Consider the following 26516-nt stretch of genomic DNA (forward strand, 5'->3'; position numbering starts at 1 on the left):
TTAGTTTGGATTATGGGAAATACCATATATCTCATATTTTACCAGTTTAAAGGAAATAATTAAATGGAGAAAATAGTTCTCCTGTTTCCTTCATAAATACAAAAATAAGTCAGTGTGCACATTGTGTCCTCTGTCACCCCATTACGGTTTAGCTTGTTGTCCTAGTCGTTTACCAAAATAAGCTCATCCTTTTAAGGAAGATCCTTTGTTATTTGCCAGTTAGTAACTTAATGCTTTGATTGTTCTTTTAGGAGATGTTGCCATAGGCTTGAGGAGTAAATTGAGTGTGCACTTTAATAGCTTCTGGTACTGGTTGGATGCAACTAAACAAGCGTTATGTGGCTTGTGCCTTCAAACTCATTATATGTTGACAAGTCCAGGCGCTCATCAACAGTTCTGCTGCTAATTTGTCCCTCGGTTCCTTCTTGATGTTTGGTTCTGTCAAAATGAGAGCGCCTTTTCTGGGCTTCAGACATGTAAAACTTAGGAGTTTGCAGAGCTTGCTAGAGAGTGGATCTTGGCTAATTCAGGGTCACACTGTTTATCTGTCAGAGTCTGTGGGTCAGGTTTTGATAACACCTGTATGTTTGCTTGTCCAGAATACATTCCATAGATACCCAGTGACAAGAACTAAAAAGCAGTGCTTAATATGGCTTCACAGAAGTACCACTGTCTCTTTTGTTTGTTGTGGGTCATTCTCCAGAGAGCTGGCAATGTTATCAGACAATTTCATCAGGCAGTTTATGCCTACAACTGCAATAGTCACTGGCTATAGCTGGGTCTGTGAAAGTGGACCTTGTTCATTGAGCACATTAAGGTCCACTTAACTGTGACAAATAAGGTTCAAGGAAAGCCTCTGGGTAGATTGGAAGCTTCAGTTCTTCCTTGAAATCACTGCCCAGTGCAGAAATCAGGAGGTAGACTTCAGCATCCCAACTGAGTCTTGTGACTTTCAGAGACAAGACTTCAAGGAAAGAAAATTGTTTTGCAAATAGTAACTATCCTTGTATGTTCTTTTTAATCTGGAGGGGCCTTACTTGTCATAGGTTTACCCAAGAAGTTTCTGTATGTATTTTAGCTACAGGAAGCTTTCAGCTAATACATTTTACTTTTTAAATAGGCTAAAAGTGCCTACAGGTGGCTATACCATCTTGGGTGACAATTGATAATTGGTTACACCACCACAATTCAATGTGTCCAGTGCCCAGGCAGTACATCACTTTGTATATTTTTGCTTTATAGGATGTAGTTTGACTTGTCTCCAAACATATGTTGTGAGGTCATGGGGCAAACCAATCTTCCAAGAATTCTTCTGACCTCAGTAGTAATTTGGCAATGATGCTGGACACGCCTTCTGAGAAAAAACTGGTGTGAAATTCTAATCTTCTGTTGCTTGATGACCTCCTCCTGTAGAAAGGCTGACATCTGTCCAAAAAGTTTAAATCTAATTTAGGCAAGGGAGATATTTTAATGGAATTATTTTTCTTCACAGGAGTCTGTAACAGACTACACTACACCTTCTTCTCATCCTAACACAGTGGCTACTAGCAGTACAAAAATGGAGGAGACTTTGGTGACGAACGTAAGTCTATTGCAGTGATCATCTTGACTGTGAAGACAAGAAAATATTTTCACACTTCTTTAAAGCACAAAATAGCGCCTTCAGTAAACAAGTCACTAGGGTTTCTTTCATGTTAACTATCTGTGCATTACCCAGTGATCTTACTCTGAAGGACATTTGGTTTGAGTATATGATCTGGAATTCTTCAGGTATTTTCTTGTCTTTTGAACAACCACAGTGAGCTAAAGAGCACAGAAAGTGGAGATGTTTCTAAGAACAATTGTAAAAAAGCAGAGATAGACATAGTGAGAGCGTGTGCTCTCAGCAGCAGTTGGGACTTGAACCTGGTACCAGTAGCAAAGCTCTGTAGCTGAGTTTGAAGAAAGGCTTTTACAAACCAATTTTGAACTGTAGCCTAAAATCACAGCAACTGCATGTAAAGGGATCAGCTTAATGGTTTCTGAAAGCAGACAGCAGCCTTTCAGTTGTTTAGTTGCTACGGAGATAAGATGTTTGCAGTCCTCATAAAGCTAATGATCCTGACGGTGTGATCGTGGTGTAGCGATTGAGAAGACCAGCTGGGTTGTGACTTGTAGTGAAATCAAGTTTGTCTTGAGTGTGCTGGCATGTCAGGGAACTTGGGTCTTGTGATTTTTGTTGTTTGAGTAGCAGAAATAGAATTAGCTCAGAGTTGAGTCACTTGTTGGTTGGGGGAAGAAAGAATCATACAGTAGGATCTCAGGTTTTTCTGAAGATGTCTTGTGAATTCTGTCTAAGAAATGCTTTTCAGTGTACTGCAGCATCCTTTAATGCAGTTTTGAAGCAATACCGGTTGAACTTAATCTCCTGCTGGATTTTCTGGTGGTGGTGTGGTCTGTGCCTTTGGTGGTTAGTGTGGAAGACTGAATTCTTTTGTGTTAATGATGTTAGTGTATGTTCCCCTGTGGCGTTTTGGAGTTGGATTTCCAGCACAGGAAATGGGGGCTCCCAACCACAAAGGATCTGTGCTATCACCTGCTTCAAAGCTTCAGTATCTGTGTCTTTTGGATTAGCTTTATCTCATCCAGTGGAAGTCCATCAGCTGTGCTCTGAATGGAGAAAGAAATGGTTAGAAGTAATAGACTGACCACTGCAATATTTTTGATACGTTTCGCTTAAAACTTCTAGGAAATCCATCAGTGTTTTCTTAGGCAATGATAGCAATAGCATTATGTCAAGTTTATTTCCTTAAGTTTCACATCTTTCATCTTTTGAAAGAGAAGATAACGGAATTCAGTTATCGGATGGCAAATCTGTTTTGGTTTGTTTCATGGTCCTGTGACTTTGGAGATTTATAGCTTCCTCTCTTCAGAAACTGCATCTCAGAACTGAAGGTCATGAAGCCCCATGTACTGTATTGGTACAAAAGGGGATAAACTTGGCTTGGGAAGAATTTTTGCATATCAGTAGACTGAAATGGTGCTTTAAAATAAATTCCAAAGCAAGAAAATGGTATTTGTTTATGCAGAAGACATGGACCCTTTAGAACCTTAATCTTCAGCCTCTTAAAGAGAGATGAGAAGCATCTCAGCACCCGCTGAATAGCCTTTCCCCATCTACCAAATTTTCACCTTATTTTATCAAAGTCTCCCTGCCAAACGCTCAAGCCTTGAAGAAATTGTAGCTCACTTAAAGCTTGAGCTTTGCTTTTCTGGGGCTTTTGTAGTAGACGTAGTTAGAATGTGATGTGTGTTGCCTGCCTTTCAGGTGCCCCTGCCCCACACCCTTCCCCTCCCTAGGAGGGAGACTCTACAACAGAGCTCCAGCCTAACTCCAGTTTCTCCCGCTACCGTCGACCTCACCCTCAAGGTATGTACCACATCCCTCTAAGGGTCGTTTTCTTGCATGCAGGGGAAAAAGTTAATGGAGAACTTGCTGGTGAACCTTTTTTTAGAGCCTTCCTTTGTTTCCTCTGCTGAACTGCTTTTGCATATAAATGGATGGCTGAAACACAAGACTCTTATCAAAGGATGCATTTGAATTATAAATCTCTAACCCCGTTTTGCATTAACACTTGGCATCTCAACCAATCTTGGCTCCCACTGCCCTGACAAAAAGATCCTAGCATTTTGGCATTGTACCATAGTGTTCATGACAAACCGTAGAATCTGACAGGTTTTTCAACAGTTTAGCTTAAAGTTGCTTGGTTTGGTAGCAGAGGCTGCAAGTTGCTTGGTAAGCCGAGCCTGATTTCTTCTTAGCTGTTAGATTTTTGTGCAGTGATAATGTGGTTTGAGTTGGATGGCTCAAGTTCTAAATAATGAAATGTAGGTGGTGTGGTGGTGTCCATGAAGGGCAGTTTGGTCAGCTAGTCAGTGTGTTTTGTTGTGTTAAAAATGTTCTGTTTTCTGCTCTCCAGTGTAGAGCAAGTGTGTAGAATATTTTGAATGGTGTTTTCCCATTTTCTAGGATTTTGGATGGTGTGCATTTTATAACTCACTAACATAGAGTTGGGCTCTAGCTTTGCTACTGTATCTTTAGAAGTTTTTGGTGGGGTTTGGTTTTTTTTTTTTTGAAGTGTCCTAGGTCTGCTTTGTGATTGTGTCTGCAGGTGACTGAACCAGTAGAAACATTGTTGCTGCTGCAAGTATTAAAGAGCAATGTTTGAACTTAGTTTCTCTAAATTTTTAAAAGAAGAAATGAAGCTAGGGATTGGATGCAGAACTAACACTTTGGAGAAACTTGCTTGTCAATCCCAGTGAGACTTGTGTCTCGCTGGAGTGGTTTGACAGTTGCTTGTTTGTGTTCTCTACAGATGATAGTTATTAATGATCTGTTGTTGAATCTTTGCTTTTCCTTTGTTAACACTTTATTTCCTGAAAAAAATGTAACATCACTTTAAAACTATAGACTAGCAAAAATGGGGAGAGGGCTGGAGGAAGGACAAGTGATTTAATCAAAGTCTTTTTTTGTTGCATTCTTGTGTAATAAATTACCATAATCTGACTTTCTGGCGCCTGAAAGAATTGTTCTAAAATAGCAGTCTCTAACTGCTTAGCAGCTGGATATCTGTTTCACATGTAATACAGGTAGGAATGTTACTATAGCATGATGCTACGAAGAATGTGACACTGCTCAGTTACAGAGCAAACTGCAGTGTTTGTGTCATTCATCCTGCAGTTTCTTTTTCTGCTGTTATGGTGTAGGTGGTTTGACTGCCTTCTCAGTGAATGATAGATCTCGGATATTTGATAACAAAATATGTTGAAGATCCATGTTTTGAGGGTACCTTGAAGAGCACTCTGACCAAAATCTGAATGGAAAGGCATTTGGAAGCAGCTTTGTTACTGATTTCTCTATTCCAGCCACTGGAGCTCTGCCTCCTATTTGCAAATGCTGAAGGCAACAAGCTTGTTTTGAAGCATGCACTGAAACTCTCACAACAGACCTTCCAGACCAGACAGAACAGAGCTGTTCTTTGACATCCTCTTCAGTATAATCCTTGCTTCTTTTAAAAGATACTTTGGGAGCAGCAGAGAGCAAAGCATTTCCTTCCTTCTCTTAAAAGAACAAAATCTCCAGGCTCTGCCTCCATAAAGGAATAATCCTTGCACCTCATCTTTTCGCTGTCCCCTTCCACATACGGCTGTCTGAGAGGAGACTCAGCAGGGGAACTCAGCCACAATTCCTCCCACTACTGGACATCATTCTGCCAGGGTGTAGGTATAAGGTGCTTATATGGGAAGGCTTGTTGAGTTCTCTTGTTTCCTTGGAGTAACTTTGTTATAAACACCTTTAAGGCAGACATCCGCTTAAGTACTTAGCTGAAAGGACTATTGGTAGGTAAGGAGCTGAGCAAAATGAAGTCCTTAAATCTTAAACTGAGCTGCCTGGCCCTCTTCCATGTTCTGAGGTTCCATCTAAAATTCCAGTGTAGGCATCTGGTCCAGAATCTGACACCTTTCGACTTTCTTTTTCTGATCACTTAAACTTTGGCATACTTAGGATATGCACAATGGTATTTGACTCCACTTAAGTTTTTGGATAATATGTATTGGACCATTACTGCAATGTGAAGGCCGCAGTGGGGAGAAGCCTCAAGCAACCATGATATCTGCCTTGTGCTCCCCTTTTCCCATAACTAAGCAAGCAGAGTAATTACAGCATTTTTCTCAGCCTTACTTAATGTAGAGCCTCTTACTTCTTCATATCTGGTCTGTAGATGGTGCTGCATAGGTGCTCTGACCACCAATCTCTTTAGGATCATTTTTCTGGCTTAAGAAGTTAGAGATTGTTAAGGAGCTCTCTAAAAGAAAAGCTGTTAGAAAACTCAGGACTGTTATATGCCTTTTATTGTAAATTGGAAAATGGAAGACAAAATGCAGTATGTAGGCACTAGCTTTTGCTATCAGTAGTTTCTCCAGGATGTCATGAAACTCACTGAACATAGTAGAAGCTGTCTCTATTCAGACATTCACAGGTACTTCTTCACTTTTCTCTTAATACCGGTGCAGTACAAGACGGTTACCCTGTCTTACCAGAGCCTGTGGTGTTCAGAAGGAAGCTTGTGGTCTTACCTGAGCTTCACCGTAAGCAAAGCCCTTTCCAGCAGATTAATAATAAATTTTGAAGTTTGCCCTGTCTGCAAGAATCAGAACCGATTTGGAGAAAAATGCTGTGGAGGGGAAACTGAGAATGATTGCAGGGGATGATGGTCTCAAAAATGAAAATAGGTGACTTATCTCCAAACACTTTAATGTGAAACACAATTTTTCTCCTTCTCCTTTACTCTCTTGAGGAATACAGAACTCCACTTTCCACATGAATGTGCATTGATCACCTGTTACCTACTTCTTTTGATACTGCTTTGCTTTTTTATTGTTTCTGAAGGATCTAGACTAGTAACTTAAGTCATGTTTCGTCTGTCCAGACTATGCCTAACTCATGTAAAATGGGGTAGGCTGAAAGTATGACTTTCAGAGAGAAAGCAAGTCCCCCAGTTAGGGGGCTCTATTGATCCAGGTAGTGAGGTCAGGTTTGTTGGTGAGTATGTATTTGCCGCTTTACATATAACATTAAAACCAGCACCTGGTCTTGAGAAGCTTACAGTCTGCCAGACGAGCAATTTCAGCCTATGGCATCCGGCTCTGCTAGCAAAATCTCTGTTTCGGCTGGGGACAGCTGAAGGTTGTAGAGATGTCTGTGTTTGAGCCTTTAAATTAGTGGATGTAGTCTGAACGTTAATATTTCCTTTTCAGTAGTCCCTCAAAAGTGTCTCAGTTTGGATTTGGCATTTCATGGCTAATGTAGCAATAATTGGATTGTTATTGGCAGCAGTAAAATAATAGTTCTTTCCACTTCTGGTGGGAAATAATTGTGTATAAAATATTTAAATTGACATTTCATATTCCTTGCCGTGCAAGACTTAAACTCATAATTGTTATAGAAGTAGAGGAACATGTACCATTTTTAGCATTAATGTAAAGCAGTGCACACAAGCTGTGTCAGCTCATGATTTCTTCTTGAACAGCATTTGCTTTGGAAATCTAAACTTGACTACCCTCATGTTTACTCAAGTGTGTGTTAGATATTTTTGATGATCACTCAAAGTGGATGATTTACTAAGAAAGCAAGGGGCTATTTCATTTAAATGGTCCAAATAACTTGTAAGTAAAGGGCTTTATGGAAACATTTAGAGGGGGTTTTACCTTTCTTTTGCTCACTGTGTCTTTTGCTCGTCATGTCAAACAAAACCAATACGAATTAATGTGAGTGAATTCTTTTTTGAGCATTGAATGTTAAGATGAACTGTGCACGTGTGCAGTTGGAACAGATAAGAAGCTCCAACTTAAGGCTGTATGCTTTTTGCATGAACAGAGTTGCACGATTATGGTGACTTTTAAAAAAAGGCTCGCATGAAGCCTGAATTGCCTTTCGAACTAAAAAGAACTGTTAAAAGAGGAAGACTGACTAGCTGAAACTTCTTAATAGATGAAAAAATTTGTTTTCTTTTAAATAGATGGAGTCTGCACGCAAAGCATGGGAGAATTCCCCAAACATGGGGGAGAAGAGTTCGCCAGTGACCTCAGCAGCATCTCCCATTGCTGGTGGCAGCAGCAGTAGCAGCAGCAGCAGCAACACTGGGCCAAGCAGTGGTACTTACAGCTCTTTCTCCAGTGCATCAATGCCTCCTATTCCTGTGGCCTCAGTTACGCCGACAACTTCACTATCAGGTACCACATGTCAAGTCTGTACTTTCCTCTTGTATTGTTCCTCAGTTATGTTTTTCAAGAGATCAGGTTTATGCTAGTATGAAATGCTGGATCTGAACAGCAGCTTCCCCAGTACCTTTTAATTTACAAGGGAGATACTTTACCTGTTTCACTTCAGTCAGCTGAAATTAAGACTTGAAAGAGGAGGTGAACTTCTCCTGTTGGCAATGAAGGCAAGCAAGTAGATTTTGTAGCAGATGGTAGTTCTGGTATCCAGCTAATTACAGTCTGACTTTCGTTTGTGCTCTTGCTTTTGGATTCAAAGCTTTGACAGCTCATACCAAAACCCTTTTGCACTAGGCAGAGCAAATGTTTAACTGCTCTTCACAAACAGTGCTGGTCTCTACCTTGGTTTGGTGCAGCAAACAAAAGATGCTATATCTGGTTAAATCTTCACACCTTGGAATATTAGCATGTATGCCCAAATCTGAGCTGAAAGTGCTTGAAAAAGACCTTTCCTTGGATTCCGGCTCTCAGTCATGAGAGACACAACCACTGTACGTTGCAATATTTTCTTGCATAACTAATCAAAATGTCTACTTCAGTATTTTATATGCTCCTGTACTTGAGAAGGGAGATGTATTGTGGTTGCAGCACTTCCTATAGTGAACTTAACAGAATTGTCCTCCCTATCCATCTGACATTAATAGAAACCACTGCATTAGGTTTCAGTGTTCTTCACCAGCTGTGGCTGTGCTTGCATAGCTGCCCCAAAACTTTGACCACTGAAAGATGAGGCCTTGAAATAATCTTTAGCTCTTTTATGATGTATCACTTGCTTCTCTCCTCCTAGGAGCTGGAACATACACAACCTCTTCACTGAGTACAAAGACTGCAAGCACCTCAGACCCTCCTAATATATGTAAAGTGAAACCACAGCAGTTGCAGACAAGCAGCCTAGCTTCTGCCAGTCACTTTTCCCAGCTGAGCTGCATGCCATCCCTCATTGCCCAGCAACAGCAAAGTCCCCAGGTCTATGTGTCTCAGTCTGCAGCAGGTAATAGTGTTTGTGGCTGACAAGCCACGTGTCTGCTTTTTTGTAGTTCTGAAGCCAGTGTTGAATTCAGTTCTGGTTTTATCTGCAGTAAAGACAGAATGATGGTGAGCGTTCTGTAGGCAAATATGCATTAATTGTGTCTTACTCTAAATTAGGCAAGTTTCTATCAGTAAATATAAAGCTAATGCTGTGTTGTTAGTTTGTTGAGGAAAGAGAGTTTGAATCTCGTAATGTACCATTTTTCTGTTGCAGTACTGTAAACCACTATTGAAGACCAAGAATGACTTAGTTCTGACTCCTTTCTTAAAGTGCTACAATAGTTTAGAATCATGACATTTTCCTCTAAAGAAAACTCTGCATATGGTTAACCTAAATTATGTGATAGTATAGCATGCTCTTCCCCTTCCTTCACCCAAATTCGTGTTTTGGCCAGATTCTGTTGCTCGTCCCCCAAGAGTTGCATGGGACTGAAGATGCATGTGCAAGACTGATAGATTCTGGGGGTGAATTGGAGAAGATACCAAAGTTGGCCCCCAGCTCTTCAGTTCTATTTCTTCTCCCAGTCTCCCTGGTAGCTGTCACACTGGGAAGTACTGACAGTGGCTGCATCTCTAACTCTTGATGAAAACATTTCTAGAAGGGAGATGTTTGGAATCAGGTACTAATTGTATTGCTCTTCCTGAGGTACTGCAGCTCAAATTCCAGCATTTTATATGGATACAAGTCATCTGTTCAACACCCAACATGCGCGTTTGGCACCACCTTCTCTGGCCCAACAACAAGGCTTTCAACCAGGGCTTTCTCAGGTATTTGGGGATTTCATTTTTTTCTCCCCCCGCCCCCCCTTCCCTAACCATATTGCCTTTAGAGCTCTACTGATGAGCTAATGGGGGCAGAGGAGGGTGGGACTAAAGACTCTGCAAACATGAGGTCATACCTGTCCTTGCCATTTCATTCTGCTGCATGTGGGTGGTGGTTGATCTCTGCTGTTCCTGAGAAAGAAAGCATTTGTCATGAAAGTTAAGAGAATAAGCTTTCACTCAGAAATATACTTTATGTAAAAGTGCATATTCACAGGAGGTGTTTATGTGACCATGTTAGTGCAGACTTACCCAACTTTTGTAGTACAAAATTGTATGCAATTTTGTGCAGTTGTTTTGCGCCCAAATCTAAATGATTAATTCCATTTCTGCTGGTTATTTGCAAGGAAAAGTGTAAAATCAAACTAGAAAGTAATCTTTTGAATGGGAGCAATACCAGCTCTGCATGCAGCCTTGGGATTTGACGTTCTTTGTTTACTTTTTATGAAGTTGCACAAATCCTGGCACACATTTAACTGTAGCTTTTGTTCTTTGGAATTTAATGTTTGTTTTTTTTATGCAGCCTGCTTCAGTTCAGCAGATCCCCATCCCCATCTATGCACCTCTTCAAGGACAACATCAAGCTCAGCTGAGTTTAGGAGCAGCACCAGCTGTTTCACAAGCCCAAGAGTTGTTCAACTCCTCCCTGCAACCGTATAGGTAGGTAGTGTACTCAAATCTCTTTGGTTTTTGAGTGGCAGAATTTCTAAAACTTGCTTCCCTGCAGACTTGTGTTCTGTTCTCAATAATGGCCTTCTGTCTTCCCCCAAATCTCATTTGTCTGTCTGTCTGAGAGCTCTCTGTGCAGATTGTCTGGCTAGTCTGCATGTGCAGATGAAATTGTGAAATTGTGGCCTCAAAAATTATGCATCATATTTGTATCTTTAGGAAACCAGGCGAAAAAGCTGAAAACATCAGTCTTTCATACTAAGAAAACCAAAAAAGAGGAGTCTGTCCCTTCAATTCAGTACTTTTACTTTCTAATCAAACCAACACTGGAGTCTTGAAACACTTTGAAATCCTAGTTTGAACTCTATAGGTGGTAGAAACTTAATTTCAGATGCATAGAGGATAGCAGGATATGTTTTAGAATAAATGTTTCCTGTTTGCTACAGAATCTGATAGGAAGACCAGTATCTCTCAAATGGCATTGAAAGCCAGACAGATTTCCACTGTAAGCCTTTCCAAAGCTTCCTTGCAGTTCCTGTCAAAACTGATTCGTAGTGGTATAATCCTGACAAATTTTGTTAGTTTGACAAAGTTTCTTCGGAAATTTAATTACGGGGTTTTGCATGTGCTGTAGAAAAACCTGCTCGTTGCAGTGTAGAAGGCTGAAGCAACAGAAGGTTTAATTGTCTACATATGTATCCTGACTTTGTGCTTGGCTGACCTTGTTGGACCAAATACTGCTTGTCCTGCCCCAGCTGACAAAAATTGTTGCAAACAGTTGGGTAGTTGCAGAAACACAATCAGTCTGGCATGTGGTCCAGATTAAATAAATGCTTCTGGCTCATCTGGTCATGCACTAACCCAGTATTAATTGGAGTTTGGGGCTGTGCTATTTATAAGAGTGTGAATACTTTTCCCACATCTCTAAAGGTGCAGAGGAGGATAAGCTTTGAGATGTACAGGTTACTGGTTTAAAAGCAAGCAAGAACAACAAAAAGCTTGTGGAAATGTTTATGGCTATATTGAAGACAGTGCTCTGCATACATTCTGGAAACGTTTCTCCCATGCTCAGAGTGCAACTGTAAGAATGTTTTGCAATTAAGGAAAGCTACAGAGCTGAGCTAACCTGGATGTTCTGTCAGACAAGCACATGGCTGCTGCCCTAACAGGACCAGTGCCATGTTGGTGCGTACCGACCAAGTGACAAAGTGGAAAATTTTTTTGCATCAAAAACACGCTCTGAGCTGAAGGGTTTAGGTAGGGGCATTCATTTTAAAACTCTGATTCTTCAGTATGATCAGCGGGCTCAGAGTGAAAATGTTTGGATAAATACTTCTGATGAACTAAACCTGTTTGTGGTGCTTTGCTGTACTGTTTTTGGTCTTTTTAAGCAAACTGCAACTTCCTCATGCTGGTGACAAGGGAATTGAATATATAGTTAACACTAAAGGCTGTGGTGTCTGTCTGTGCTACTATTTTGAAGCCAAAACATTTATTTGGAAGTTAGTTGTCAGCATCCAGTGATGTAACCTGTAAATATGAAAAGTTGGACAATGGAGGCAAGAGAACAAAGCAGTTTATGACTAAGTGGAACCACTCACATGTGGTACTTCCCCCCTTAGAGCACAGGAGCTAAGAACTGGTAGCTTCTGTATGTTACAGTTAAGTTACGCAAAAACTACTGTAGCATGCACATCTCAATAGCTACATGTGCTTTAAGATGTAAATAAAAAGCCTAGTCATTTTTTCCTGTGGCTTTTAGTAACATCTCTTATTTCATTGTGTGCAGAATAAATAGAAAAATCGGCCTTTCTCAGGTGAAAACCTGTTCCATAGTTAAGTGTTGTAATTCCATTTGAAGAATATAACCTGTGTTCTTAACTTTTGGTGCCTCGTTGTTGAGCTCTGTCTGCATTTTTATGTATAATGCTTCAATCTCTTGCAGATCCCAACAAGCTTTTATGCAGAGTGGTTTGTCTCAGCCATCACCAGTGGTTCTGTCTGGTACAGCCTTACACAACTTCCCAGCAGTACAACATCAGGAGCTTGCTAAGGCACAGTCAAGCCTGGCATTTCAACAGACTTCGAATACACAACCTATTCCTATCTTATATGAACATCAACTTAGTCAAGCTTCAGGACTGGGAGGCTCTCAGCTTATTGATACACACATTCTCCAGGTAGGAAATGCTCCAAAATGCAAAACTTCTGCAATGGTTTGTTACAGATAATGCAGTAATAAGTCGAGTATTGCTCAGCTTGGGATGAGCCCACCTCTGTGATAATTACAAGATAGTAATGGTGGCAGGATACTTAAGACACTTGGAAGATAATGTTCTTTTAATTTCATACAGGTACATTAGCATAACCTCTGAATTGAGTATTGTTCCCTGAACTATAGGGCTCCTTGCACTTCTATCACTAATTGGAGCTTCAGGTTTAATTTCTATTATGGTAGGCGATAAAGGGCTCTTCTACCACTGGCAAATGTCAGCTTCCTGTGCTGTGGTTTCTGCTGTACTGGCTGAAATACAGAATAATGTGCCATACTGTCCCAGAACTGCTCTCCTAAGTATTCTTAGTGTAATGGAGTGTCTCACTCTTCCTAGGCCAGAGCTACTCTCACTCAGGCTTCAAATCTGTACTCTGGGCAAGTTCAGCAGCCTGGCCAGAGCAATTTCTACAACACTGCACAGTCTCCCAGTGCTCTCCAGCAGGTAAACTATGGCATGGTAAATTTCCTAAATTGTATTCTTCTTAAAAGCATGATGTTGTTGATGGTTTTTGTGGGGTGGGGGTGGCAGTGGCAGTGGCAGTGGGGTCTGAGACAATCTTTAATTCTTCCAAACTGCAAGAATTGAAAAATGATTGCAAAGGAGAGCTACTTCAGCAGCACTGAAAAACTGAATTGCTGAGAAGTTGGATGGCCTACAAGTTCATATTGATCATTTGTCCCTGGCATCCTTCTCTTAAATAGTTTATTTTCCAGTTACAGGCAAAGATTTAGTTGGCACAGTGATGCTGCTAATTGATTGAGGCATGTGCTGCCTTTATGGGGGCAGGTATCAGTGATGGTGGAGAGAAAGAGACAAGCTCCAGCTGCTTAGTGCAGCCTAATTGTTAACACCAGATCTCATTGAGATGAAGCCTGAAAGCTGTTACGTATCTCAACAGTATCAAATATGGAGAAAACAAATGAGAAGTCAGGAAATAGATGATCATACAGGCAAACAGGACACCCAAGTCAGTAACCAGTAACCTACATTAGGAGCCTTGTGAAATAACTCCAGTGTTGTTAAGTCTTTTGAATTCTTTTGTGAAAGAACTGTTAATTTGCTGTGTGCAAGGCATTCTGTCATACTTACAGGATGCTGTCAGTGGTTTCCATCTTCTGGTTCAATTTTTTTCATTTAAGCGGCTTAAAAAAAAAAAAAAAGCGCGCTTATTTTGTACTAGTTTATTATAATGGCCTACTTCATATGCTTGAAATGTTGCCAAGACAGAAACCTAGAAGAGTCTTAAGAAATTGAATATCATCCGTTGGAAATCTAGTATGAAGTTTTAAGGGCCTTTTAGAAGGGTTAGTGCTTTTAATGTGTTCAAGTTTGGCTGTGTCTATACTTCTAATCTGTTATGCTTCAGAGCAGAACCGTAGTAAATCTTTCACATCTGGAGAATATCATATCATTCTTCTAGTCACACTCAGAATATAATTTCACAGGTTGTGGATTGATGGTCAGATTAGGAAATGCAGTAACTCCTGCCAGTCAGGTCACTGCTGTGGTATTTTCACATTTATCACTACCATTAATTCTTCTTTTATTTTCCGAGTTGAATTAAATTTACTTCTTCATACAATGAAATCATGTTGAATGATGTTGGAGTTGGGAGCTAGCATGCAACTTTGTTTCTGAAAAGTGAAGACCCAGATGCCATTAGAACTGATTATAAAGACAAACTAAACAATAAATTCACTTATTTGATTGCAGGTCTCTGGAAAAAATATGAACTCATTAACCCATTTACCTTTAATATAGCTTGAAATCATAGAACTAGTAAAGAAAGTTAAATAATATCCCTTGTGTATATGTTACTGGTGATTCTGTACTTTTTTTTCCCAGGTGACGGTACCTTTGCCAGGATCACAAATTTCTTTGCCCAACTTTGGATCCACAGCACAGCCACTTATTGCCCTACCCCAGTCTTTACAACCACCACTACAGCACACACCACCGCAAGCACAGGCTCAAAATCTAAGCAGACCTGCACAAGTAACCCAGCCTTTCAGAGGATTAATCCCAGCAGGAACTCAACACAGCATGATTGCCGCAACTGGAAAGGTAACAATATTGGTAGATCTGCAGTACAGAAATTAATACAAAGCACAGCTGTCTGCTGATTTATGGAACCAGCATGGCAACCCATGTTGACTCTTGCATCTAAAAATCTGCCTTGACATTAAAAGGTAGGGAGGGGAAGATAGAAAAACCAGTCAATGTTAGTCCCTTAGTAACTGGGTCTGTGCATTTTGTAAAGGTTTAGCTGAATAACTGACTTGATACTAGTCCATTTGCACCATAGGAATACTTAGTTTGATAATTATTTTATGGCTTGATAGGATATTTCATGTAGAGGCCGTGTAGAAAATAGTAACAGAGTCATTGTTAGAACAGCAGGCAAACAACATTACACTGTCAGGGCTGGTTTTTGATTCTGGTCATGCATGTGTTTGTCGCTCTGTTTCTGATCTCATATGGGAGCAATTTGTATGGGAACTATTCTTTCCAGTGCAACAAATCAGTTAGGGGTTTCAGTGAACTCTGTATCGGCTTAAACTGTGACCTTAAATCAAAATTAAACACTACTAATGTTGGGGGTCTGCTTTTCTGAATAGCACAGCAAGATGCATATTGAGATGTAACCTTGTATGCAAGGCAGGACCTATGATGTGTTTAAAAAAAAAATTAAAAAAAATTAAAAAAAAGGCTGGTCTTGCAGCTGAAGAAAACTCTCAAGTGACAGCTCCGGTAAGGAGATAACACTGAAATAGTGCAAGAAACTTGAATACCTAGGGGAGGGAATTCTCTCCTCCTTTTTCTGGAGCTGGTGTGCTAATTGCTTATGAGGGGATGTGTGGAGCTGGCTTCCAATCACGAGGTCTCTTGTCTTAGATGGAATCACAGATTTACAGGCACCTGGGATTTTCGGATAGTGTGCAGCACAACGCAGTTGCAGCATACTTTAAGGTGAGCAGTGGGTCATAACACTGGATGTGAACACAGCTAAGCTTTCTGTCAGATACAGCACGGTCTTTCCCCAGTTCAGGGAGTAATCTAGCTCTGGAGCTGCACCTGAAATCCTTACAGCTTGTGGCCTAGATTTTAGGGTGCTTTAAGTGTAAAATGTCCCTGCTGTCCCAGTGGTTTACAGGTGTGATAAGAAAACTCTCAAGCATTAATTTCATGTCTTGGATAGTAATGGCAACCAGAATTGCCTAGGTTAAGTTTTCTTCCTTTCACCCCCCAGAGAATATGGTGATTTCTGCACCATGCTGTTTTCTAGATTGATAGAATCTGGCCAAACCTTTTCAGCTTTATAATTTTTATGAGCCCATCTTCCAAGCAGCAGCACATTTCTTGTTACAGTTGTCATTGGAAAATGATCACTCATTTCAACAAGAAATGAGGAAGAACAACGGTGGGATGGTGGCCTTAGGTGACTTTCCTGCTCTGCGTTAAGGATTCCATCGTGTTCCTGCTAAAGAAAGTCAACTCAAAACAGCCACTCACTTTTATTGTTGCCATTATGCTTCATGGCCATGTGTGGAAAGATACTGTTCCAGAGACTAATTTACTCTGTTCTGTGTATCTGCAAAATAACATGTAAGATCCGTTGCTCCAGTTAGAGTCTGGAGGTTTTTTGCATGAATGACAGCTTCATTTTTGCTGTGCTTTTGTTTGGTGCTTTTTTTATAGAACCGAATTATTTTATGGCATTCTTCACTTCAGCATTTTTCAGGATTATATCTTAATATTTCTATGTGTTACATCAGATGGGGAAAGAAATTTCAACCCTGAAACATTTTTTTTTGAGGGACAAATATGTGAAATGAGTCACAAGTCCCCTTTCATTATGCAGGAAGGTCAAGTTAGAAAGCCAGTACTACTGCTGGAAGTGCCAAGTAGTGCAGGAAGAATGTACATAGGTACTTGTAGTTCTGGGGTTATCCTCATGATAAGAAACCATTTTGCAGTGTGGCTTTCACCTCCACTTAAGTGACCTATTTTCATTGAGGAAAATGTGAGGTAAGCTAACAGTTACTTAGTAAATATAACTTCTTGTTTGCTTTAGAATTAACATGTCACTTGCTGTGTTTTTCAGATATCAGAAATGGACCTGAAGGCCTTTGGGGGTGGCATTGATGTTAAACCTGGAACACCACCAGTTACTGGTAGAAGTACTACTCCAACCTCCAGTCCCTTCCGGTAAATCTCTCTTAAGCTCAAAATTCCTTGAAATCAGAGCTAGAAAACGTATCTAGTCATGCATGAGCAGCCAATTCTGAAAGGTATGAGGTGAGGGGCTACTAATGTAAAACACAATGCATAATCTTAGCTTAAAAGCAGCATTCCAGTAGGTCATCAGATCTGCTGTAGTTTGCCAGAAGTATATAGTTCTGAAATAAAACATTATATTTTTTTTATTAAACAGAACTAAATGTCTTAATTATGGTGTTCAAAGTAAAAACACTTCTAAAAGCCTACACGGCAGTTGTGGCAGCAATTCTGTCAGAGAACTAGGAATCACTGCAAGATGGATAAGCTGCTCAAGTGGAATTAATATTGCAGATTTGCTTGATTAATTGACAGAATTAACAGAATCTTGCTCATACGCAGATGCACTTCATGGTAAACCTATTGGTCAGCTTATGGGTGAAGTTATTAGTGGGCTGAAGGAACTTGAAAATGGAACTTTGCTACAAGGTAGTTTTGTTCTGGAAAGCTGCGCTCCCATGCCGAGTAACTGTATTTGGTGGTTTCTGCTGTAGCAGACTGCCAGTGTTGAGGCTTTTCTAGTGAAGTAGAAATGAGATTTTGAACTCATTGCTGAAGTCATGCCTCCAGTACCTCACCTAAGAAAAAAGTGAACGGATGAGGGAGAAGAAATTGAATTTGCAAGCTAGTCAGCATTTAGGACAATTGACTCGATGGTATATATTTTAGAAATTCTACATAAGTTGTCTCTTCTAACAACCAAAGCAGGGCTTGTCATAAGCTATTGCTGTTAAGTGTAGAGGTACTGGGAAGATCAACAAAAGCAGAATAGATCTCAAGAGTTCAAAGTGGAAAACTAAACAGTGGCTTCTTTAAGGTTTAAAAATGTTGGTGTGTGTTGAGTTTAGCTGGCTTCCTTGCCACTGGTGCCCCGCTGCTCATTTTACATTAAGTGAATCACCCACACGCTCTGCATGGGAATTCTCTGCAAATCCAGCTGCATTTCCTAAAGAAGGCCGTTTACTCTCTATCTTTGAGGGCTGTTTGGTGTCATTCCCCCAGATAATCTTTCAGGCTTCATTTAATTCACGGTGATTCAATACCTCTTAAAAGTTTTAATGGAGGGTCACGTACTTGGCCAAGTAGAACAGGGGGGAGAGTGTTTTCTGTGAATTCTTGAAATCTGTTCAAATGCATTTTGAAAGATTTGACAACAGCTCAGAGTGGAAGCAGCTGCACATGGCAGCTTTGGCTGTGCATGCTTAATGCCTGTTGTGACAAGCCCTGAACTCGACACGATAAAGTGACCAGTATAAAGCAGTAGGACTGAACATAAGATGGTAGGGATGGGAAGGGGAACACATTTAACACCACAGTATTTGTCTGACGAATACTTCTGGGAAAGGTCTCTTTCAAATGGACTTTAGCCTGGAATCTTTCCGTATCCTAAATATTTATGATTATGGTTTCTCTGTAATCTTAAGTTCTGAGTTTGTTTGCATTTGAAACTAAGGGTAGATATGGAAGAATATCTGATACAAACTTCTCTAAGATACTTTTTTTTTTTTGCTGAATTTCTAGTTAAGTTGTAACTAAAGGCAGAAACATCCTCGGAATGAGCTGTGTGATTCTAACTGGTGACCTTTTCTTTAGGGCCAGTTCTACAAGTCCTAACAATCAGTCCAATAAAATGAACAGCATTGTCTACCAGAAGCAGTTTCAGTCGGCAGCTGCCGCTGTGAGAATGACACAGCCGTTTCCTGCACAATTTGCACCACAGGTAGGTGACTGGAGGCCTCCTGCAAACAAATCTGTTTCTCTGTATGACCTGGTGACTCTCTAACTTGGCTGGGTTCCCTCAGGCTTTACCATGGGGAGACACAAAATGGAATCCTTAAAATGAAATGGCGTGAGAAAACTGATTTCAAGATAAAAGCCAAAAAAAAAAAAACCTCTCTCATTTTGCTAAATAGTAGTGCTGATTTTGTGGTGTGTTTAATTTTGAGAGTTCTGTGCACACTGAGGAATTTAATACAAGTTGTGAATGACGTAGAACAGATGGTTGTTCTGCTGGCTTCCCCATGCAGCTGTAATGCACCTCATCCTGCAAAAACAGATCATTTGGTTGGGGAAGGGGAGAAGCTTCATGTCTCAGAAGGGTCCCAGTGCATATTTTAAACGTGTAAAGACAAAGCAGACTTGCAGTTGTTTGTCTGAGATGCAGCTCTGAAGTATTGATGGAGCAGTTCAGGTTGGAAAGGATCTCTGGAGGTCATACAGTCCATACAAAGCCGGGCTGATGCCAAAGGGTTTGATTTGCTTCTGGTGTTCCAGGGAGCACAGCCTACAAGACAAGGGTGATGCATCCCTGTTACAGTGACTGTAGCCAGGCTGCTAGGGCAACATAGTCTCTGTAAAAAGGTAGGATATCTCTCTCTTGTAGCATTTGCAGTGTTTGACTGCAGGACTTGAGATTTGATTTTTGGATTGCCACTAGCAGAAACGACCTAGCCTTTCCAGGGCTGCCTTTCACTAGTGACTCCTCGACTGCCTTGCATGAGTCGTCTCCTTTACTACGCGCTGATTTTAAGTTGCTGGTGCTACTTCAGGCATAGCAGCACTACAGGCCTGGTTTTTTTTTCTGGAGCTCAAGCATGGCCTCTCTTAACGTAAAAGCCTATTTTCTTTACATCAGTTTGACAGCAGAGCAGCAATTTTTTTCCCCTTTTAAGATAATGCCAACATGCAATCTGGTTGGCAATCTTCTAATTGCGAAATGTCTCTTTTTGTTGTTTTTTCCCCCACTTAGATCCTCTCTCAGCCTAACCTGCTCCCTCCATTGGTAAGAGCCCCATATACTAACACCTTCCCAGCGCCTGTTCAGAGGCTGCCAGTAGTACTGCATAGTCAGATGCCGTCTCAGATGACCACAGGCCTTGTGAGCCACCCTCATTTACCACGTGTGGCCAGAGGTCTTTGTGGATCAGTATCTGGAGCCAGAGGCAATCAGGCCCAGGCTGCGATGAAGGCTGAACGAGACATGAAGGTTAGTATTTGAACAGCAGCGCTGTTAACACCAGTTCAGTCCTGACAGCTTGTAGGGCAAGAATGTGTCTGCAAATCATGTCTTCCTTAAAATGCCTCTGGACCTAAAGCTGGTAGCCGGGCCTTTAACAGCTGAGCACAGACCTTCTTGAAGCCCTGTGGGTTTTTTTAACAAGAACTTTAGACTAAAAAATTTGTAGGGAGCTTCTTTTCTCAAGTGGTCCTGTGGTCAGCGGTTGTGAAGCTGCCACTGCTGTCAAAGGCAATCTGACAGCTAGGTTTCAAGAGCCTGGAGCTTGTGAAGGAGTGATGAAGCCTACAAACCTGGCTGCTAGCTACCGTTTCACGTCTGCCTCCCCAGCTCTGAGCAGCAGTATGAACCCTCCTGTTCTAGCCAGCCTCGCGCCTCGGTGAATCTGGAGATTCATTTCCCGGTGGATTGAAATGCCTGTGATGAATTCTCTGTGGTAGAATGCAGTGACGTGGTACACTCCACCGAAGAGGTGGCTGCATTTCAGTAACAGGTGATGAGTCGTCTAACTTGGTAAAGCACTTTGGGACCCTTCAGGTAGAGGCAAACTCTTCTTACCACGGCAGGACTGCAATACAGGGCATCTGCATAGGGACACCGTTGTACGTTTAGCCTGTTTCCTGCAGAATAAGTTGCTTATATGAATTAGATGGTACTGAAGACCTCCTTCATCTGCTGTCATTCGCCATAACCCGTGCATTGAGGTGTAAAAGCGAAAGAGGGTGTTTTTCCTGGTGATGTCTGGTTACAGGAGAATTGATTACCCCTTAACTCCTAAGTATTTGGTCCATTTAGCTTTCTACTGCCAGTTTATGCTAGCTGTAGACTTACCAGGTGAAGCTTAGTATATTGCCTTGAGTCTGTGGTATCAGTTGAATCTAGCCAGTCGTAGCAAATACAAATACACAGTCCTGGTTTTCTGAATCTCCCTGCAAACACTGTTCAGAAGAATGTGAGTTATTCCATCACGCTTGGTTACTTGCGATCAAGTCATCCGTCCTTCTAGCCTTAACCTCAGGGGGATGGCTGAAATCTGTGCAAAAGAATTCAGGTGTCCATTTGGCTCCAGTAAAATTAGACTGTTGCTGCAGTCCTGCACCCCAGAGTTCACAGGTTTGTTTTCTATTCCGTTGCTGGTTGAGTTACTTGGAGCAACTACACAGTATTAAAGCCAAGACCTCTTGTTCCAGGCTTTTGCCATTTTGTCCCCTGCGCTGGCCCCATTTTCTGTAGAAAAGCATAAAATACTTCAGGAGGTACATGGAGCCTCAGTGTCTGTATTGTAGTTGGGGTTCCTTGTATTAAGATACGCCGTGTTTGTTTTAAAAAGGGCGTTTGACTGCATTGGGCTTAATCGTGCAGCTTCTGAAAGATTGAACTTTTCATACAGCTCCTGCTTTGCTTGAGTCTGGGCAGGAAGGCCACGGGCTTGGTCTGAAGCATCTGGTCTGCACAGTGCTTCGCTGACAAATGGAAGGTCCGGTGTAAAACTGTAACTGAAACATGTAGTCACAGAGGCTGAATTTCACCGGTGCGGGTCAAAGTTACCGGTAGGATTCGGAGGAAGGATTTGGAGGAAGGATTTGGAGGAAGCCAGGCAGTGGTTTGTGCTTCCTGGAGCGAGCACCCACTTTGAGCAGGGAAACAGATAAGGCTTCAGCTTATGCACAATGCAACCTTGAACCCAGTTCACTTGCATCCCCCCCATGGCAGACTCTGAAGTCTGTGTCCAGAAAAACAGAGGGGGGAAAATTTGGGTGGTCGGACTAGATTCTGCTGCTGATAGAGGCCCTGTGCTGAAGAAGTCCGGACCATGGGGCAGCAGAAAGGGCAGCAGGCACGGCCCTCGGGGCCGCGGTGGAGTCGGGGCAGGGCCAGCCTGCAGACACGTGCTCCTTCTGGTCGTGTCTGGCTCACGCTGGGGAGCAGAGCTCCAGCTCGAGCCCGCTCTACGCAGCGTTGGTACTTCTTAAGCTCCGCCATAATAGCAGCATAGAAAGATGTTAGATAACGCTCTTCAAACGGTTGTCCTTGATCCTCTTTTCTGGGGTGAGGATTAGGGAGAGCAAGGGAAGCCTGGGCGTGACGCTAAGCTGCTACTGGGGAGCGAAGCGCCCAGATGTGGTGCCATGGGAAGCAGCTGGATGGACACTGCCTTTCTAGGAAAGTCTGGCCACTGCAGTCAGCCCTTCCTCTTTCATTTAGGAAATACCTTTGTGAAGTGGCTCTTACCCCAGTGCCCTCTCTCCAGTAAATGTGTTTTCTCCCTTTCTTAAGGCAAAGCAGAGAGCAGAGGTACTTCAGTCCACCCAGAGGTTCTTTTCTGAGCAGCAGCAGCAGCAGCAGAGCAAACCCATAGGAGGCAAAGCGCAGAAAGTGGACGAGAACGGGAGCAAACCCACCGAGGCAATTGCTGACTCTTCAGGAGTCTGCCAGGACAAAACCGAGGAAAAGCCTACCCCTGCGCCTGCTGCGGCAACAAAACCTGTTAGAACTGGACCAATCAAACCTCAGGCAATCAAAACCGAAGAAACAAAATCTTAGAGGCTGTGTTTCTGTGGAGGTGGGGGAAGAGGGGAGGGTGGGTGAGATGACAGCAGCATGAATTTGTAGCCCGAAGGACGAGACAAGAGTCTTCTCTCCCTGCGGGGCTCTGAACAGCGTGAAGGGACATAGAAGCTGTCAGCAGTTACGGGTGCAAACTGCTGCGCGTCCAACCGCGCTTCTAGGCTCCTTGGGCTTGTATCTTCTCTAACAGCATGAAGGCTGCTTTTGGTGTGTGCACATGCTACACGTGTGCGCATGTTTTGGCTTACGCACCTGTATGCTTCCCAAAGCGGGGAAAAATGGAGAAATAGCAACGGCGGGGCAGAAGGTGGCCGGGGAGGCATGTTCCTAGCTGACAAGATGAATGCTCTTATTTTCTTCAGGCTCTGATCTTCAGCTGCTATTTACCTTTTTATAAACTCATGAGTATGAGAACATGCAGATCTGAAGATGGTGCTGGGCCAAGTAATGTGTGTTAAGTTTTTCAGTGACTTAAGAAGCTTCTGTCTTGTAGTAAGCAGAGGGATTCAGATAGCTGGCAAAATTGCCTTTGCCATGTGACATCGAACGTAACGCAGATGATGTTGAATTCCCCTCGGCAGGCAGTGCTTTGCTGGCTGCTGCTTCTTGGATGACAGCACACTGTATTTAGGTCACCCTATGAAAATGCTACTTGGCCACCCGTGTTCTCCACGCCCCGCTCCCCCCCCCCCCCCTCAGTCGTTCACCTCTGGAGTTGAAAAGTTCATTGCATCAATAGTCAAATTTTGTTCTGTTCACCTCTGTCCAGCTATCTTTATATGATGCGAGTGATCTTTAAACGGTTTCCAGCTTATGTCTGTATACAGCAACGAGCACTTGGAACTGTGCCACGAGAATAAAAGAAACCTGATCGGATTAAAGAGAGTTTTACCCAAAAGGTGCATTCTTTATATCAGAGCTGCGTCGCACCACCTCCTTGCCCACAGTGTGCTGGAAAGTAGAATCAAGTCAAATAAATGCCTTTTTAATTGTATCCTCTAGTATTATAGCTGTAGGACAGTACTGTATGATACTTCTGTGAATGTAAGATATCCTGTACCTGCTTATGATATGTAGTAGTGACTGTGCTATACTGGAGCTGTTTTTAATAATGTTATTCTAGAGGTTTTTTTCCAGACAATGATTGAAAAAGCTAATAAAAAGCACCAGGTACCACATCAGTAGCAGAATTTGCTGTTTTTTTCTGGGATTTTTTTCTTTTTTTTTACATTTTTTTTTTTGGAAGGAAGAGTTGAAAGTCTAATGTGTATAATTTTGTTCAAATGACTGCAGAAGCTGGAAAGGCTGTTGCTGCTATTGATGCCTAGTGAATCGCTATTGGTTATCTTTTTATATAAATATATATATAATTTGAATTTTTGGAAACTAGCTGTGATGTCAACTTTGGAAAAAAGTATCCCACTTGTAGTGTGAGTTGGCATTGTACAGAAATTAACAGCCATATTGGTCTAGAAATGTTAAACTTAATTTTTTTTCCATTTGTACAGGGGTAACGCACTGTATTAAATATGTACGGTCTTATTTACATGGGTTTGATTACAGAAACTAATAAAAGTATTCTCTAAATAAAGTTATCCGGGTAATCTCATGATTAGCGCAGTGCTGCAGGATGCAAGGAGAGCACCTGAACGTCGTGTGCCAAGTGAAGAGTGTGTATCACAGCTTGGGGAAAAAAATAAAAAAAAAAAAAAGACTGCTAAAGAAAAAACGGTTTGAAACAGCTTATTTCTGTTTCCCCCGGCGCTGTCGATGTGGTTCTCCGGCAAAGCTCTCGCAGGACGTGGTTTCCATCGGGCCCTGGAAGGAGCCTGCCGGTGGCGTTGGCAGGACGTCCCGTCTCCGGCGCGTCGGTGAGCTGCCTGGGGCTGGAGCCGTGGGGGTTTGTGTCCCAGCGAAGAGCCGCTCGTTGGAGGGGACCGGGACGAACCGGTGGCCGGTGACCGCAGGCGCCCTCGCAGCGAGGGGCTGCTAAAAGCAAAGAGATTTCCTGCGGCGGGGGAGCGGGACTGAGCCTTGACATGGAGCCCGAGCCTTCCCGGGGACGCGGGAGGCTTCCTCCTCGTGCTGCTCCCGAACCGCTCCCTTCCCTTCCCACCTTTGCTGCCACGCTCGCTCCCGTCACACCGGTACTGGGGCCGGCCCTTAAGCCCGGGCAGAAGGAGGGGTTAAGCTTCTTTCAGTTGTGGGTCGGGGTGGGAAGCAGTGGTTTGGGGGGGCACAGAGGAGCTGGAGTCCTCTCCCGCCGAGGTCGGTCCTTTTAGGGGGTAGAACCGCAGCACTATGGAGTAAATAAAATACGCAACCCGCAGACGGAGTGATGGGCAGAGGTAACCTCCGAGCCACAGGTAAATCGCTTTTTTTTCCCCAGGAACCGTACAAGCACAGCTACAGTAAACGCTCAGGGAAAGGAGGATGAAGGTAGGGGCACAGAGTGAATATAGATACTGCCTTGATCTATGAATGTGCTATAAAGAAGTGAGTTATGCTGATGTTTCCCTGTTTTGTGGGTGGTTCCTATGGGAAAGACCCCTTAAAAATGGGAAATCACTCACCAGCCTATTCTACTTTTAAGGAAATACTGCTGAAAGGATTAATCTTAAATTCTCCCTTTAAAGCCACTGGGAGAGTCAGACAAATTTCCCACAGCCTGCGGTGGGAGCGTACCAAGCTTTTGGTTATTTCTTGCACTGAGCAAAACAAGGATAATATTTCTACAGAAGCATAATTAAAAGCAAATGTTTGGGCATTTAGTGCATCTGAATAACCTGATTGTGATGTGTGCCTCCCCAAAACAGCCCTGAACTACCCCGCTTGCCTTTGAGGCTAGGCTGAGCCTGCCCTCACTGACTGGTTCATTTTGATGACATTTCACCAGATAAGTTGCTCTTGGCTGTTTACACTGGAATAGATCTTGCTTTTTTAATTTGAGTGGGATTTGGTGTGTAATTGCTTTCCTAGGGCTCCGGTCATGACAAATATTTGTGATGATCCTCTTATAAATTGGGGGAACTATTTTGTTGGGGGAATTCACTTCTCTTTTTTTCTTAATAAGGTTCAGTCTGCAAAAAGGCTGTGAATTCCCTCAAGGGCAAGAGCGTAAGAGGGTTAATGTGACTGGGGGCAGATCCAGTAACCCGGTGGGCTCAGGCTGGCTTCTTGCTGGGCTGCGGGAGGGGAGAGACTCTCCAGGCTTACGTTTGCAAAGTCCGTTGAGTAAAGCTGTATATTCAGTGCTGTTCAGCTCCAGCCCAGCTTCTGGAAATCCTGTATACGTTGGCTTGCCTTTGTTTATTTATTATTTTTTGGGTTTTTTTTGTTTTTTTTTTTAGTCCATTAAGGGATGGCTTTCCCCACCTAAGATGACCCTGGCGTGGGCAGGGCGTGGGGAGGTGGGAAGGGCTGGGGCTGGCTCTGTGTGTGCTGCTGCTCCCCGGGGACCTCTGCCCAAAGCCTCCAGCTGCTGTGGGGTGAAGCGGAGCTCCGGCCTCACCTCCTCTCCTGTTTTGGGACAGAAACGCTGCTCCCCCATCCTCACCAGCAGGTTTTCTGTGCGTCAGGCACGCTGCCTGCTGCCACCTCCCTCTTTCTTCCCAGCCCCTGCCTGCTCCTGGGGGATCCCCAGAGCTGCCTTCGCCTTTACTGCCCCAGATCTTGCCCTGGCCTTTACCTTGTTTTTCTGCACCAGAGCCCAACCTGCTGGGTAGGTTTTTGCAGCAGGACAGAGGGACGCTGCGGGGTTACACACAGATATTTTCTGAGGACAGGAGTGCCCGCCGTGGCGGCTGCACAGGGAGCATCACGGGCCAGGGGACACCTTCGCCCACGCCGGCGTGTGTTGAGTGTCCCAGCCCCGGGCCGGGCAGCAAGAAAGGGTCTTCCAGCCTCCTGCCTTGACGTGCTGAGGTCCCCCCTGCAGCCTCAGGGCTGTGTCCCATCCCACACCCTCCCCAGCCTGTCCTGGTTCCCCAGAGCGGCACCCACTTTGTTCCTGCCCTTCTAAACTGCTGCCCAGCCCCAGG

The 26516-nt window shown here is 42.9% G+C and overlaps 1 protein-coding gene across 17 annotated transcripts in view; it reads left to right on the forward strand.

The window, feature by feature from the left end:
• The window catches only part of PRRC2C (proline rich coiled-coil 2C), a 75172-nt gene extending 51105 nt beyond the window's left edge, over positions 1 to 24067 (forward strand). For 4 of the 17 annotated variants that reach the window (XM_032998611.2, XM_032998613.2, XM_032998616.2 and 1 more), the window contains 14 exons: positions 1493 to 1582; positions 3308 to 3409; positions 7560 to 7773; positions 8606 to 8809; positions 9494 to 9615; positions 10193 to 10329; positions 12284 to 12518; positions 12948 to 13070; positions 14460 to 14678; positions 15510 to 15584; positions 16720 to 16823; positions 18486 to 18612; positions 19642 to 19878; positions 22186 to 24067. In XM_032998611.2, the coding sequence (XP_032854502.2) occupies positions 1493 to 1582; positions 3308 to 3409; positions 7560 to 7773; positions 8606 to 8809; positions 9494 to 9615; positions 10193 to 10329; positions 12284 to 12518; positions 12948 to 13070; positions 14460 to 14678; positions 15510 to 15584; positions 16720 to 16823; positions 18486 to 18612; positions 19642 to 19878; positions 22186 to 22452 (2256 nt within the window). In that variant the 3' untranslated portion in view covers positions 22453 to 24067. The remainder of the gene's footprint in view (positions 1 to 1492; positions 1583 to 3307; positions 3410 to 7559; positions 7774 to 8605; positions 8810 to 9493; positions 9616 to 10192; positions 10330 to 12283; positions 12519 to 12947; positions 13071 to 14459; positions 14679 to 15509; positions 15585 to 16719; positions 16824 to 18485; positions 18613 to 19641; positions 19879 to 22185) is intronic. The other 13 variants (XM_032998621.2, XM_032998627.2, XM_032998626.2 and 10 more) reach the window with 11 other exon arrangements.
• The last annotated feature ends 2449 nt before the right edge of the window (positions 24068 to 26516 follow it).

Source organism: Tyto alba, unplaced genomic scaffold (genome assembly GCF_018691265.1).
Source record: "Tyto alba isolate M040663 unplaced genomic scaffold, T.alba_DEE_v4.0 Super-Scaffold_1000006, whole genome shotgun sequence".
In the NCBI taxonomy this organism is placed as follows: domain Eukaryota; kingdom Metazoa; phylum Chordata; class Aves; order Strigiformes; family Tytonidae; genus Tyto; species Tyto alba.